At 35.9% G+C, this 15345-nt stretch overlaps 1 protein-coding gene across 4 annotated transcripts in view; it reads left to right on the forward strand.

Moving 5' to 3' along the window:
- Positions 1-15345, forward strand: part of KIAA1328 (KIAA1328 ortholog) — a 353895-nt gene that overhangs the window by 153227 nt on the left and 185323 nt on the right. The window contains exon 8 of one of the 4 annotated variants that reach the window (XM_087439155.1): positions 15114-15187. The exons of the other annotated variants lie outside the window; for them this stretch is intronic. Within the exon in view, the coding sequence (XP_087295281.1) occupies positions 15114-15187 (74 nt within the window). The remainder of the gene's footprint in view (positions 1-15113; positions 15188-15345) is intronic. 4 annotated transcript variants of the gene reach the window in all.

Raw genomic sequence — 15345 nt, forward strand, 5'->3', positions numbered from 1 at the left:
AGCATTAAGGAGAGAAATGAAGAGCCTAGCCCCTTATTAATTCTAGGCTTTTGTTGTTGGGTTTCAAAGACTCTGGGGTGGAGCAAACAGGGAAGATAATGCAAATGTATTTTTCCATATTTACCCTATTTGTACTCGCAGTATTGTTAGGAATTTTATTTTTTATGTACAATAAAAATTGTTGTTGGGTTTCAAAGACTCTGGGGTGGAGCAAACAGGGAAGATAATGCAAATGTATTTTTCCATATTTACCCTATTTGTACTCGCAGTATTGTTAGGAATTTTATTTTTTATGTACAATAACGTAATAAGTTCTCTCTGGTTTCTGTAGGTCTTACCACTGACATTTCAGAGTTCTACTTTGGGGACCTCTTAACATTAACTTACAACTGTTAATGCTACCCTAGTCTCTACTCACAGAAATCTCTAATTCACTTTTCTTAGACTGCCAATGAGTTTCGTTCCAAGTGTTCATGAAATGCCATGACTTTTGCCCATGCCCAAAGAATGAGCCAGTGGCAGTAAAGATTCAAACCCAGACTCTGTAATCTCAAGGTCAGTGCTCTTTCTGCTATAATTCAGCTGCTTGGTTGAAAATGAGTTTGGGGTTCTGGTTTTTGCTCTTCCTATAATTCAGGTCTGTACACTTGAATAAGTCATTTAATTTCTCTGATCTTCCATTTTCTATTAGAGAAAATGGAAAAGTAGAAGGAAAGAGAAGAAACACCCTAAGGTCCTTTCCATTCTAACATTCTATTTGCTTATCACTCAGATCTTCACTTTTCCTGCCCTTTGCCCAACCTTGCCTCCTCTTTTTTTTCTTTTTACCAGCAATGAACTCTCCTCACGTGTCAGGGTTGGTTGTGTGCAAGTTGTCTCTACCAAGTGACACATGTACCTCACAAACTCTCAGAAGATTTCCCTGTAAGCTTTCCTTGCTGGCTACAGTCCTGTTGTCCTGTCTTCCCGCCAGTGGGATTGTCACTCCGATTCTACTTTTTCTGTCTCTAAAGTACAGCATACTCTGAAACCTAGTTCATTTACATGACTGTCATCTTTAACATGCTTGACTGGAAAACTTATTTCTAAATTTTCACCTGTGGAGACAATTGTCTTCTCATTCTTTTACTTCATGAGATTTCTCCTTACAAGGGTAATTGTTTAATGACAAGTCTGCTCATTTCTGTAGCTCTAAATTAACTGTTTAAGAAAATAGCATTTCTTTAGAACCTTTGAGCATTGAATTGGATAGTGGAGGGGAGGATACTGCGTCGTTTTTAGTTGTGGTGAGGAAACTAAGTAATTTGTGGAGTTGCTGGATTATAAGAGTAGCTATGACCATATCTTTGTGTTGAACTGTAGTCCTGATTCTATCCATGTTCAACTAGTGCTGCCACTTTTGTCATTCTTCTACATTTATTTTAGCCCCATTTTGCTGTGCGTCATAATTTCTCAGAAATTTTCTTGCGCAGAAGCTTAGCTCATTAACTATATGTTTTCCCTTAAATGGAAGCCAATTTTCAAAACATAGAATAGGGCATTTCCATTTGTGGCTAACAGGTATAGCTGGAAAGCCTGTGGCTGCTTTCATTCCAGATGCTTTTCTTTCGTCTGTCTGATGTCCATGTGAGAACACTTCCACACTATCCAGACGTCTACAGTCTCCTTACTCTCCTCTCCCCCTCCCCAACTTTCTTGTCATCAGGCATCAGGCCTAACATTTCGAGCCAGTTTGGGATTGTGTTAATAACCCAATCATTGCTTCATTTTTAAATATTATCCCCAAATACAGGAACTATCTTACTTAAAAAGAACTTACTTAAACTAAATGATTAAGAACAGTAATGAATTAATGAATTACACACTATTGGGGGAAAATAGACATTCATGAGTCTATACCAGTAATAGATAGATAGATGCATGTATGCATGCATACATACATACATACAATACATACATACATAGATGGATGGATGGATGGGGGAGGAAGAAGGGTTCTTATTACCAGAAGAATGCCAAAAGACCAACTGGTAAATGTGGAGGGAGTGCTAAAGTTGGAAAATCATCATTTTAAAACCATCATGGAAAAGATGGGATCAAGCAAGAGTCATCAGTGGCTGCTAAATCTAGGGAGAAATGATGAGAAGCAGGATGTTTGCATGGCCTTTAATTGTCTCCCCTTAGACTGCTTTTTAATTGTAAGGGAGAAAAACAAAACAATAATTATACAGTATGGAGAAATAGTCCAGGTGATCAAAATTAACATCACCAATGAAAGACAGGTAGACTCTTGTGTCGACAGATGTTAAACTATGAGAACACATCACCTATTCATTATTCCCACCAAGAATACATAACCTGAATCTACATCTCGAGGAAACATCAAACACAAAATGACAAACCTTCTGCTAAATAAAGGAGGGAGGGTACTGTATACTTCAAAAATGGAAATGTCATAAAAGACAAAGGCTGTGGAAATATTCCAGATTAAAGGAGAATTAAAAGATATGACAAATAAATGCAGTATCTGACCCTAGACTAGATCCTATAATGTTGGAAGGAATATACTATAAAGAATATTATTAGATAAACTGATAAAATCAGATGGTAGATTAGATAAAATTTATGAAATTGATAACCAAACTGTGGTTATGTGAGAGAATATTTTTATCCATAAGAAATGTTCACTGAAGTATTTAAGGATAAAGAGTCATGATGTGTGTAAGTTACTCTCAAATACTTCAGAAAAATATTACGTGTGTGTGCAATTGTGTGAATGTGCAAATAATAAAGAAAATGAGATATAACGTAAACAATATGTAAATCTAGGTAAATATTGTAAATATGGGTATATAAGTGTTAATGTACTTTATTTTTACAACTCTTAGTGTTTGATATTGTTTCTTTTTTTCTCTTACTCGTTTTTTTCCAGTTTTATTGAATATAATTGACATACAACATTATGTAAGTTTAAGGTGTACAACATTAATGATTTTATATATGTATATATTGCAAAATGGTTACCATAATAAGTTTAGTTAACATCCGTCACCTCACATAGTTCCAAATTTTTTTTCCTTATGATAAAAACTTTCAGGATTTAACTCTTAGCAACTTTCAAATGCAATTATGCTTCACTTAACGACAGGGATACTTTTGAGACATGCTTCATTAAGCAGTTTTGTCATTGTGGGAACATCGTAGAGTGTACTTACACAAACCTAGATGGCATAGCCTACTACACACCTAGGCTATATGGTACTAATCTTATGGGACCACCGCCACATATGCCGTCCATCACTGACCGAAACGTTGTTATGCAGCGCGTGACTGTATACGATACAATATTGTTAACTGTAGTCATCATGTTGTACATCATATCTTCAGAACTCAATTATCTTAAAACTGGAGGTTTGTACCTTTTGACCACCTTCAGCTACTGATATTGTTTCTAAATAACTTTTCCAAATAAAAAAATAATTTAAAAAAGAGTAATTAAAGCTTTTGTCCCCTTCCATTAGAATTAATGGCCAAACCTGTGTCTTTTAGAGAAATAATAATTTTAAAGTCCTACCACATGACTACTTTAAATATTCTATTTTTTATTTTTTATACCTATGATTTTTTATATGTCTTAGATATATGCTTACTGTTTGTTTTGATAAAAAGCCTCTGGATTAGGCATATCATGGAATATAAGCAAAACAGAAAGACACTGAGAAATCAGTTGTGAATCCTGGTACCACATTAGCAGAACATTTCCTAGAGCAGTGCTGTCCAGTAGAACTATCTGTGATGGTGGAACTGTCCTAGAGTGGTGATTAATGCCTGGATATGAGAAGTTTATAAGTTCCCGTAATAAGTTGAGTATTTACAGACATGAACTGTAGGATCCCAAAAAGGAAACCCCAACTCCAGTCTCGGGAAGGCGCGGACCCACAGACACAGAAGACCAAGCTTGATGCAAACGCAAGAGGTTTATTAAGCGGAGCTCCTGGTCGACACGTATCTCTCGCAGGAGACAGAGGAGTCGACCCCGGACCTTAAAGGGCAAATTCTTATATAGGGTTTGGGAGCACAAAGCGGGAAAAGGTTGGCGTGGTCTTACATGATTGGCTAATTCAAAACATTTAAACAGTTACATTTTATGGCGCGAATTGCTATGGCGCGAAGCGATTATCAGGTTACACACATGCGTCCCCATCTGGACCCCCTCCACCCCTACCCTCCCAAACTTATCCCTCTGGAGCACTCTCTTGTTCTCAATTCTTCCCCGAACAGTTTAGGGTGGGTCTTCCATGAATAGAGTCAGTCAGGATCGATAAACGTTCCCCCTTATACCAGGAATCCTTAGGGCGTGGAGGTGCCTGTCTCTAAGGTAGTAACTTTTTAATATAATTTTTACTTCCTTCAGAACTAGTCATGACTGGGCTTGTTAGCTTAAGTGAGATCTGTCCTTCTCAGAGTCTGTGGTATATTGCATATGTTTTTACCTTTCCGCTAGTTGAAAATTTTATTGTTGAATAATGGTAAATCATACCCAGTGAAAAGTTCAATGTCAAAATTAAATATAATTATTGCAAACCTGCTTTTTACAGGTTAAGACATTGGCCACCAAAAACCCAAAGTAGATGCAGGACTTCCCTTTTATTGACTTTCTCTGATTAAAGAGACAGAATGGATATATGGGGAGGAGAAGGAGGAAAGAAGGGAAAGAAGGATAGATAGTTGGATGGATAAGAAAACATTGCAAGATGTTCTATTCTAAATGTCATAGGAGGGATACATTAAGTCTCTTTTGTCAAACGTGAATAGACTTGATGTTATCTAAGGTTCCTTCCTGCTCTAACTTTTGTTATGCTAAATCTTAAGAATACTGAGCAGGAGGAAATCTCTGAGAGTGGAGTAGTCAGATTAATTTAGGATTTGGAGTTCACTGTTTGACTTGTATTGTTATGTGATCTTAATCTCCCAGGCCATATGAATAATTTCTGTCTTGCTAAGTAAATTTATTTTATTTCAAATGGAGTATTGATTAAAAGAAAGCTCTGATAAATACTTCCTAGAATGTGGTATCTTCCTGGTTACTTTAATAGCGTTTTTAAGAGTGATTGTCATGTTTTTTAATCAGTCAGATGTAAATATACTACCTATGGAGGCAACATGTTAAGAGAGTAGGCTAGAAGGAAGTATAAACATAAAAGATAACTTATGTGTCTCCCCAAATACAGCACTGTTTAGCACTAAAGCCTGAGTCCATTATTCCTCCATCTTTCACTGTCTATCAGTAAGGCCTTTCATTGGCATTGAGAGGTAATACTATTCTAATTGGTTAGCCAACCATGTTGGTAACTTCAGTTCCTCCAGACTGAGTCAAGACACTAACTTTTTAAGTTTAATGCTCTGTTGCTTTGTAAATCTATTGGTCTCTTTGGCTTACACCTTTGCACAGTGTTCATAATTCTCAAAATATGTGTAGGCTTACACAATTTTGCTCTGCTTTGGGCATGAAATAAGTGTTTGATGAAAGCTTGCCTGCTTGACAGGTTGAATGACTGCTGTTTTTTCTTCTTCTCTCACTCTGCTATGTAAATGATTCTTGCTTGGTGCCTCTTCTCTCAGAAAATTTGTCTGAGTACTCATAGCACCATCTCATAGAGGAGGACCACCCAACTGGAATTATGTGCCACATTCATGTCACTTTTTTTTAAAGCAAGGGACCACATTAATCTATTAAACCCAGAAACCGGGTTTGTTAGTGTTCCCATGACCACCCCACTAGGGGGTGATTTGGTGATGGACTAGGAGGATCCACAAGACTCAGCACATAGTCATATTCACAGCTAAGATTTATTACAGTGAAAGGATATAAAGCAAAATAAACAAAAGGAAAAGGTACATGAGGTGACCTCTGGAGGAAACCAGGTCCAGTCTTACAAGAATCTTGTCCAAGTGGTGTCACACAGGATGCACTTAGTTCCTCCAGCTTTTAGATATGACAACATACATGAAGTTTTCTCTACCAGAGAAGCTCATTAGAGACTCAGTGCCCAACGTTTTTATTGGAGGCTGGTCCTGTAGGCACCCTCTGTCTAGCATGTACCAATTTCCAGACTCCCAGAAGGAAAGCAGATGTTCAGCGTAAACCATATTGTTTGTACAAACCATTTACGCGCAGTAAAATACCCTTATCATTTAGGGAATGGTGGGCATACTCCCCAAATCCAGGTTCCCAAAATGCCAGCCAAGGGCCAGCCTTGCAAGCAGGACTTTCTAAGGATAGCAATCTCAGGCCTGCTATGTTGCCTTTTGTCTGCATCTGGATATGCTTCCATCAACATTCAGACTTGGAACTTTTAACCCATTTTTAACTTTCCTTATGTCTAGTCTCTTTACTGTCTTGTTGGTAATTAGTATCACTTACAGATTAATAGAAATACAGTGTACTATACTTCTACTCTTTTGCCTAATGGGACCATTTCTATTTCTGGTAGGCTAGAGCACCAAATCTTCTTTTCTCTCAATCCTTGCCACTATTTTTTCTTTTTGGGTTTGCTTTGCTCAGTTCTTCAAGAGTATGGTCTCGTAGTTGCATCTGAGCATTTAACCACAGATCTCTTTCTCCCTCAAAGTTGCAAACTAGTATTGCTTTACAAGAAGATTACGTGACTAGCTATCAATATGCTTCTCAATTCTTAGAAACCTTAGAGTTGAACCTACAGGACCATAAAGATGCCCTTATGTCTATCATAGATACAAATTGTAGATGTTACATATGCAGACTGAGAAATAAATTGCAACATTTAAATCAATGTCAGGTTTAAATCAGTGTCAACTCATACTTCCAAGTGACTTAAGAGTTTAAGAATAAGGAAAATTTTTTATTCTGCAGGTGGAATCACAGTTAAAAGCATTTGAGTAGAGATACTAGGAAAGAGACATGGAAATGATGTAACTGTGGGAGTTCAGAGAATAGGAAGTAGATGATGTTGCCCTAAAAACAGAGTAAAGGTTAGCATAGAAATAAGATAGTAACAGGGACTTCACATATATAATATTGGGCATATGCTAACAGTCTCGTTGCAAATTTGGAACATGTAATGATGTTTGGCCTAAATGAAGGTGAGGAGGTAATGAGAAGTGCTGTTATTTTGGACTAACAGGGAAACCTAATTGATGAGGGGCAAGTGATAAGAACTTTTCAGAATAATGACCATTTCATTTTAGAATTCATATTAGTAAAATAACAACTGGGAATAGTTCCTGTTCCTATCAACCAGAGGGGTAAAATTCATAATTCATGGAACGTTAGGTAGAGTATTCCAGTTAGATCTTATCTTATGGATTATAGACCTAAATGTAAAACTTAAAACTATAACACTCCCAGAAGAAAATAGGAGAAAATCTTTGCAACCTTGGGTTAGTCATAGATTTATTAGTTACAACACCAGAAGCACAATCGATAAAAGAACCAATTGAGAAGTTAGACTTCATCAAAATTTAAAACTGCTATTTTTCTAAAGACCCTGTTAAAAGAATAAGACAAGCCACAGGTTGAGAGAAAACATTTGGAATATAAATATCTGATAAAGGATTCATCCAGACTATATACAGAACTCACTAAACTGAATAACAAGGAAACAAACTACTGAATTAAGACAATGGACAAAGGATTTGGACAGATACTTCACAACAGATGTATAGATGGCAAATAAGCACATGAAAAAAATGCTCAATATCATTAGTAATTAGGGAAATGAACATAAAAATCACAATAACATATCAATACATAGCTATTAGCAATTTGGCCATTGGCCAAAATTTGAAAAGCTTGTCCTGCCAAACAAAGATGTGGAGGAACTGGAACTCTCATGCACTGCTGATAGGAATGTAAAATTGTACAACCACTTTGCAAAAGTTTATTTAAGAAAGTGCCAAAAATACACCTATATCATCCATCCATTTTATTAGGTATTTACCCAGGAGAAATAAAAGCATATATCCACACACTAATGTTCACAGCAGCTTTTGTTTTTTATAGCGCCAAACTTGAAACAACACAAATGTTATTAGCAGGTTCACTGATAAACAAATTGTAGTTTATCTGTATAATGGAATAGTACTCAGCAACAAAAAGAAACTGCTGATACATGCAACAACATGGATAAATGTCAAAATAATTAAGCTGAGTTAAAGAATCCAGACTTAAAAGATTACATACTGTATAATTCCATTAAGAAAAAGCAAAATAATCTCTAATGATAGAAAGTAGATTAGTGCTTGCCTGGTTGGGCAGGTGCAAGAGTAGGGCAGTGAGTCGAAGGGATTGCAAAGAGACACAGGACACTTTTGGAGGTGATGGATATATTCGTCATCTTGACTGTGGTGATGGTTCCTGAGTATATACATATGCCAAAACTTATCAACTTGTACAATTTAAATATGTGCAGTTTATTGCATGTCAATTATATCTCAATAAGGCTGTTGAAAAACAAAAAAAAGGAACTTGGTGATTTTCCTTTAAAGTTCTAGTTGCCTGGCCTCATTGTGATCAGAGCAAATTCTCCAGCCCTGATTCAGTTTTATCTTTTCCCCTGTAATATCTATAACAGAACATGATATATTTAATACTCAAAAAGAGACTTGGAAGCAGTTAGTATAGCCATTATCCTAACAAACTGTATATTCCTGACAAAGTAGAAGTGTTTTCATTTTAATTTCTTTTTAATGACACATTACACAGGCTTTAAATGTTAGTCTTTGTATTTTCAAACCTGCAGAAACTTGAATGAAGTTTACATATAAGAGCAATCAACTCTGATGGAATAGGCTGAATATCAGTTTCTGAAAATAAGTTTTGTATGAATCTTTTCTCCAGATAATTTGAACTTTAAATGTTTTTAACTGTGACATCTTTGTATAAGTGAATATGGATTGAAGAAGCAGCTATAAAACTTGAAATTTCCGGGTTTCAGTTCTTCTTTAGAACGCCTGTTAACAGGATATAGCTAGATATTGTGCTCACTTCGTTGATTTATTCTGCAATAAATTACTATCATCCAGACCAGTAAATAGACAACCATCACCATGGGTTAGAAATGTTAGGCATTTGGCTATATCTCGGAATACAATTCATGATTTTTAAGTATTGTGTGTGTGTAAAAGATGTTATAAGTGACCATTTGACAAGCCACAGCATTCTACTTCCTTAGGCCATATTTGGGGATATTGATTTATAATTATAGTCTTGCTGTAGGGCTTGCTATTTGGTAGATAAGATATTTTTCTGCTCGTCCCTGAAGGATTCCTTCTGAATGCCAGTTATGAGCGTGAACCTTGGAGCCAAAATGCTTGGGTTCCTATACAGTCAGCTCTACCACTTACTGTGACCTTGGGCAAATTATCTCATCAGTGAGCCCCAGTTTCCTCATCTGCAAAATGGGGGAAATGAAATAAATATACCTTATATGGTATCTGTCAGGATTAAATGAATGAATAAATGTAGAACAAATAAAACTGTACCTTGCATGCAGTAAGTGCTGTATAACAGTTAGCTTCCCAATTGTTATTGTTATAATGGATTTTATTAGGATTGTGAAGTAGATTCTGGTGAACACCAAAAATATCATCTGTTTGGGAATGCCCTTCTGTTTAGTTATTCATCTTTTGTGCTTATGACGTTCAGCCTGAATTATTATGTCAATTTAGGCATCATCACACCTGGTTTTCATTTGTTGGTCCTGAGGTACTAAATTCACCAGAATTGAGTCCTTTGAGAATAAAATTGAGATTAGTGAATAAAGGGCTTTTTCATCTTCTGAAAATAAAATTTTTGTAACCAGCAGTGTTCATTTGGTTTAAAGCACAAGGAAAAAAGGACGGGTTATAAAATGGATTGCTATGTTCAACTGTTATTTGGGTTCATCAGAATCACTGCCTAAGGTGGGATCTATGGTCCATCTAGACTAGCCTTTGCAATTGGATAGTGCCCCAAGGAGAGAACATAGGTAAATCTAGAGGAACTAACAGAAGCCTCTACCGCAATTTTTTTTTTTTTTCAAATTTCTTCTGCTTTTATTCCCATCCAAACATGACTCTGATTTCTTTAAATCATTAAGAAGAGAGATTCTGCCCCAGGAACTCCAGAAATAGCTGGAGAGATTAGTATTTAGTCATTGTGGACACAAGCCAGGAAAGACAGAGGTTTTTGTTTTTAAAGATGGTTTATTGTTAGTATATTACTTTTTAAGATGGTTTATTGTTTCTTTGTTATTCTTAAGCTAATACGTTCTGGTCATAGAAAACTCAAGCAGTTCAAAAATATATGGTGTCTTGGGGCTAGCTTGGTGGCATAGCAGTTAAGTTTGTGCACTCTGCTTCGGCGGCCCGGGGTTCACGGGTTCGGATCCCAGGCGCAGACCTACGCACCACTTATCAAGCCATGCTGTGGCAAGCATCCCACGTGTAAAGCAGAGGAATATGGGCACGGATGTTAGCCCAGCGCCAATCTTCCTCAGCAAAAAGGATGATTGGCAACAGATGTTAGCTCAGGGCTAATCTTCCTCACCAAAAAAAATGGTGTATTAATTACAAGTCCTCTGTATTCTCCTTCCTCAGCAATAGCTATTGTTAATTTCAATGTGTACTACTCCAGGTTTTTTTCTATGCAGATCTAATACTTTTTTAGAAAAGTGGGTTAATACTTTACATATAATTTTTACAACTTTATTTTCTTGCTTAATAATATATATATATCATATACTTTCCAGAGGAGTACTATATGTATTAATCACATCCTTTTTAATGTCCATTCAGTATTTTAGTGTATGGATATATCATAATTTATTTAATCAATCCCTTATTGATATATATTTGAGTTCTTTCTAATTTTCTGCTATTATGAAGAATACTGCAGTAAACATCATTGTACATATAATTTTGAATATGTTTGTAAGTGTTTCTATTGGGTAAATTCCCGAAAGTGGAAATGTGTACTCAAAGAATATAAAAAAGATTTTTAAATGATAGATAGTGCCTATTGAGAGAAAAAAGTAACTCATACATTAATAGTAAATACTGACAATGGGAATGGCAGCCTTTGCTTTGCCCTCAGAGGAGGTAGCTCCTTGTGTAAACAGTTAATAGTGATTTCTAGATCTTCAAAAAAATTGATAGTTCCCCTTACACCTCATTCTTCTCTGCTGTTTCCATTCATGTATTAGCCCTTAATTTATAAAAAAATAAATATTTTAAATTATGAGTAATTTAACTACATTATAGAAAATAATACTAATCGTTGTGTACTTATAATGTTGGATTCTATATTTGTCACTTAACATTATATTTTGGCATATTCTATAATGGCTGCATAGTGTTCTGTCAGGTATAACATGGTTTAATCATTTCACTATAGTTTACAATTAAGATTTAGACTCTGGCTTTTATTATTTGAATCTTGAAAATTTTTCTTCTGTATTAATTCCTTTCTGTGCCGAAAGACTTCTAATAAATATCTTAAAATATAGTTAACAAACTGCAAATGCTTAGTAGGTATATGCCCTCAAAAAAATGTCTTAAGGCTTTACTGAGTGGATTTTTTTTCTCAGGATATTTGACAGCTTTTTTACTGTTCAGAATTTTGGAAGATGAAACCAATAAAATCACTTTCAGTTTCAGTTTTCTATTGCTGCTTGACAAACCACCCTGAAACTTAGACAAACAACTAACATTCTACATTTTGAGCTGGGCTCGGCTGCATGGTTTTTCTGTCTGGTCTTTCCTGTGTCACTCATGCGGCTATATGCAACTGGCATGTTAGCTATGATGCTGGCAGGGCTAGGCCTCTCTTTCTCTCTCCATGTTGGCTCAGGGCCTCTCTCTCCATGTAGCCTCTCCCTGTGGTTCATCCAACAAGGTAGCTAGACTTCTTACCTGGAGGCTCAGGGCTCCCAGAGTGCAAGAATAGGAGCTGCCAGGTCTTTTTACAGATTTGATCCACAGCTGGCAAAGTGTCTATTGGTTAAAGTGTGTAACTGGGTCAGACTAGATTCAAGGGGAAGGGACTATTGGGAGGTGTAGTTGTTTGGGAGCCACCAGTGTAACAGACTGCCACAAATAGCATCTCATAGTCATTTTCATTTGTATTTCTCAGCTTACTCGTGGAGTTGAGCATCTTTTCATATGTATATTGTCATTTTCCTTTTCTGTAAAATGCTATTCAAATTTTTGCCCACTTTCCTTTTGGGTAGTTTGTCTTTTCATATTCATTTGTAGAAGTTCTCTACATAATCTGGATGTTAATCCTTTGTTGTTATATATGTTACAAATATCTTTGGCCAGTTTATGGTTTTATCTTTCACTGTCTTTATGGTGGTTTTCATAAATGGGAGTTCTTAATTTTAAAATAGTTGAATTTATCATCTTTTATGATTTGTGCTTTTTGGGTCCTTCTCTCCTCCAAGGCATAAAATATTCTTGTTTGTTGCCTTCTAAATGTTTTATAGTTCTGTCTTTCACATGCATGTTTATAATTCACCTGGGACTGATTTTGGAGATTGCTGTGAGACAAGAGTCCAATTGCTTTTTTTTTTTTCTTGTCACATGTGGCCTTTCTTTACAATTTTGGGTTAGTTCCACTGTTTCTTAAATGCTGTATATTCCTCATTCCTGGATCCCTTTTTTATTTTTATTTCCACAGCCATGCAGCAGTTTTGGAAATAACCTACTTATGAGGAAATCAGTATTTAACTGAGCATTTCTACAAATAATATGACGGTTGTAATTCTCTGGTGAGGAATTTGAGGAACACTTGAGCCAAGACCTCAAATATTAGAAGCCAGCCATATGAAGAGTTTGAGAAGAATGTTCTAGGCAGAGGGAACAGCAAGTATTCCTACCAATTGGGAGAAAGAGGTACTTAGAAATGTAGTAAAAATGAAAAGCTGAACAAGAAAGTCGTGATTTAAAATGAAGTAAACTAAAATGAGGCGTGATTCTGAGAGGTTGAATGTTAGAAAATCAATGCCATTGACCTCTACACTTAGGACACTCCCTTTCAGGCATGGGGTTTAGTGACAATAGGCTGACAGTCTTACTTTCTATTAATCTACTCACATCCTGTTTCTGCTGTGACAAGTATTTACATATTTTATATGTTTGTAGACTTTCTGTTTTCAGAATAAATCTGTAAACAAAGCGTGGGAGATCCAATCATTATTTCTGAGAAGAATACAAATGCTAAAACCTTGGTGATGTGAAAGAGATGGGGTAGCTAAAGTAATGGATCAAGTAGAGATTATAATTATCATTCAAAGTTAGGAGGGTAATGTGCAGAACTAAAGATAAAAACGTAGCTGAGAAAAACTTTAAAGGATGTAGTATAAGTGAGGTAAATTCTGCCTCTTTCATTGTGAGGAAAATACTGGATCTTCCTTAATAAATAGGTAGCTATAATTGATGAAGTAGAGGTCTAAGCATATTATTTAAAGTTGTGGAGGTAATATTTAGTTATTCTAACTAAAGTCAGAAATAGAGAAGACGGTTATCCTCTGAGGATTGAGATTGGGAGTAGGGGACAGAGATGCTTTTATTTTCCATTTTATTTCCTCCTATAACTGTTTGTATTTCTAGTTCTGTGTTCATTTATTACTTTTCAAATAATACAAAAAGAAGAATCAACAAAAGAAAAGCTAAAGCTGAGGTGCTGTGACAGAAGAATTAAAACAATTGTGGGAAACTGAGCAATATCAAAGCAAAGTCAGTTAGCTGGACATCTAGGATAGGCTTATGAATATTAGTTATATAGTTTATTGCATCCACTGATAAACTTCCCATATCAAGAAAATTTGTACCCTATCGTGGTTTATTGGAAATGAACCTACTTAATTTGAGTTATAAAATAAATTCATAACAATGTCACGGATACATTCATTCACTGGACAAACATTCTTTAGTGGAGTAAATTCATGTTGTTACTCTTCTATGCCTGTCCCTGGTGTGCTTCAAGATGGTCTAAAGGAAAGCTCGCAATGGGTTTCTCGAGTGGAGTTAATTATGTTTATGTTTCTTTGTTACTTGAAGTATAAAGTGTTAAAACGAGAAAGAGTTTTTGAGATCATCTTCTTCAGTAAAGGGGAGATTTTTTGGAACACACATAACCAGGAGTCATAATGTCAGTGGATAGGACTCCGGACGTGTGGTTTTTGAAAAGGGTTCCCCTCCCTCATTGATACTAATGTGAACCCTAGGTGAGAAGCACTCGTCTCATCCAGCCTCTTCATTTACGGAAGTGGAAACTCAGGTACTGTAGTTCACATAGCTAGTTATAGGCAGAGCAGAGATAGACCACTAGCATCATGTGTTTTTTATTGCTCTAGTTTTGAAAACCTCTGGTCTCTCTTTACTTCTGCTGCTGTGTGTGGTTTCCATAGTGTGCTTTCTTGACTTCCCAGTCTGCCTATTTTAGCTTAAATGCCTTCTTTCTTTTACAAACTCATCTCCTTGTAAAACTTACTGTCTCCTTATTACAGACTTTCAATCAACTCTGCTCTTTTCAGCCTCACTTCTACCCTCATTTTTAGTAGTATCCAGTCTTTCCAATTCCTGAGCTAATACCAGTCAGCCTACTTCTGACTTAGAATTCTGCTTCATACATGCTGAATCAGTTAGTAGTTTATCCACCTAGTTTCCATCATCCAAAGTTTTGTTGGTATCTTTTCCAATTTTTTTATCCCTGTGTGTCTGTACCTTTTTATATTTCTTTCCTGCCATTCCTTTGCTGTTCAATCCACCAACTTTAATCAAAGCTCCACAAACCTCAAATAAAAAAACATTCCAGTAGAGAACAATCACTGATATGTTAGTAAAGCAACAAAATGAAGTGCTCTTAAAATGAAATTTGCACATATGATGAAACTGCTTTGTTGATGAGTTCTTTCTAAGACCTCTAACAAGATAACCATTCCAGGTACTTTTGTCAGAGGATTGGGTTTGGCAAAACTTTAGATAAATGCACCTTTCTCTTATTTCTCATTTTCCGGGATTTAGGAAAGTTGTCCTTTGGCTAGTGGTTTTCAGTGAAATTAAAATTTGCATTTTTCTAGTTTCCCTCAAAGAACTTAAAGTAAAATATACAACTTCTACAGAGGGCAGAAGAATACCTTATTGTTTGAAGAGAAGTTGGGTGATGGTGATAGTAATAATTACTAGTATTTACTGATCACTTCTGTGTGCTATTTGTTTTACAAAACAGTATCTTTTATTAATCCTCAGAATGCCATGAGTGGATATTGTTGTTTCCTTTTTACAAATGATGAAATAGCTTTTCTAAGGTTAAGTTGCCCAAGA

Source organism: Ceratotherium simum, chromosome 14 (genome assembly GCF_057802395.1).
Source record: "Ceratotherium simum simum isolate JZ-2026a chromosome 14, ASM5780239v1, whole genome shotgun sequence".
In the NCBI taxonomy this organism is placed as follows: domain Eukaryota; kingdom Metazoa; phylum Chordata; class Mammalia; order Perissodactyla; family Rhinocerotidae; genus Ceratotherium; species Ceratotherium simum.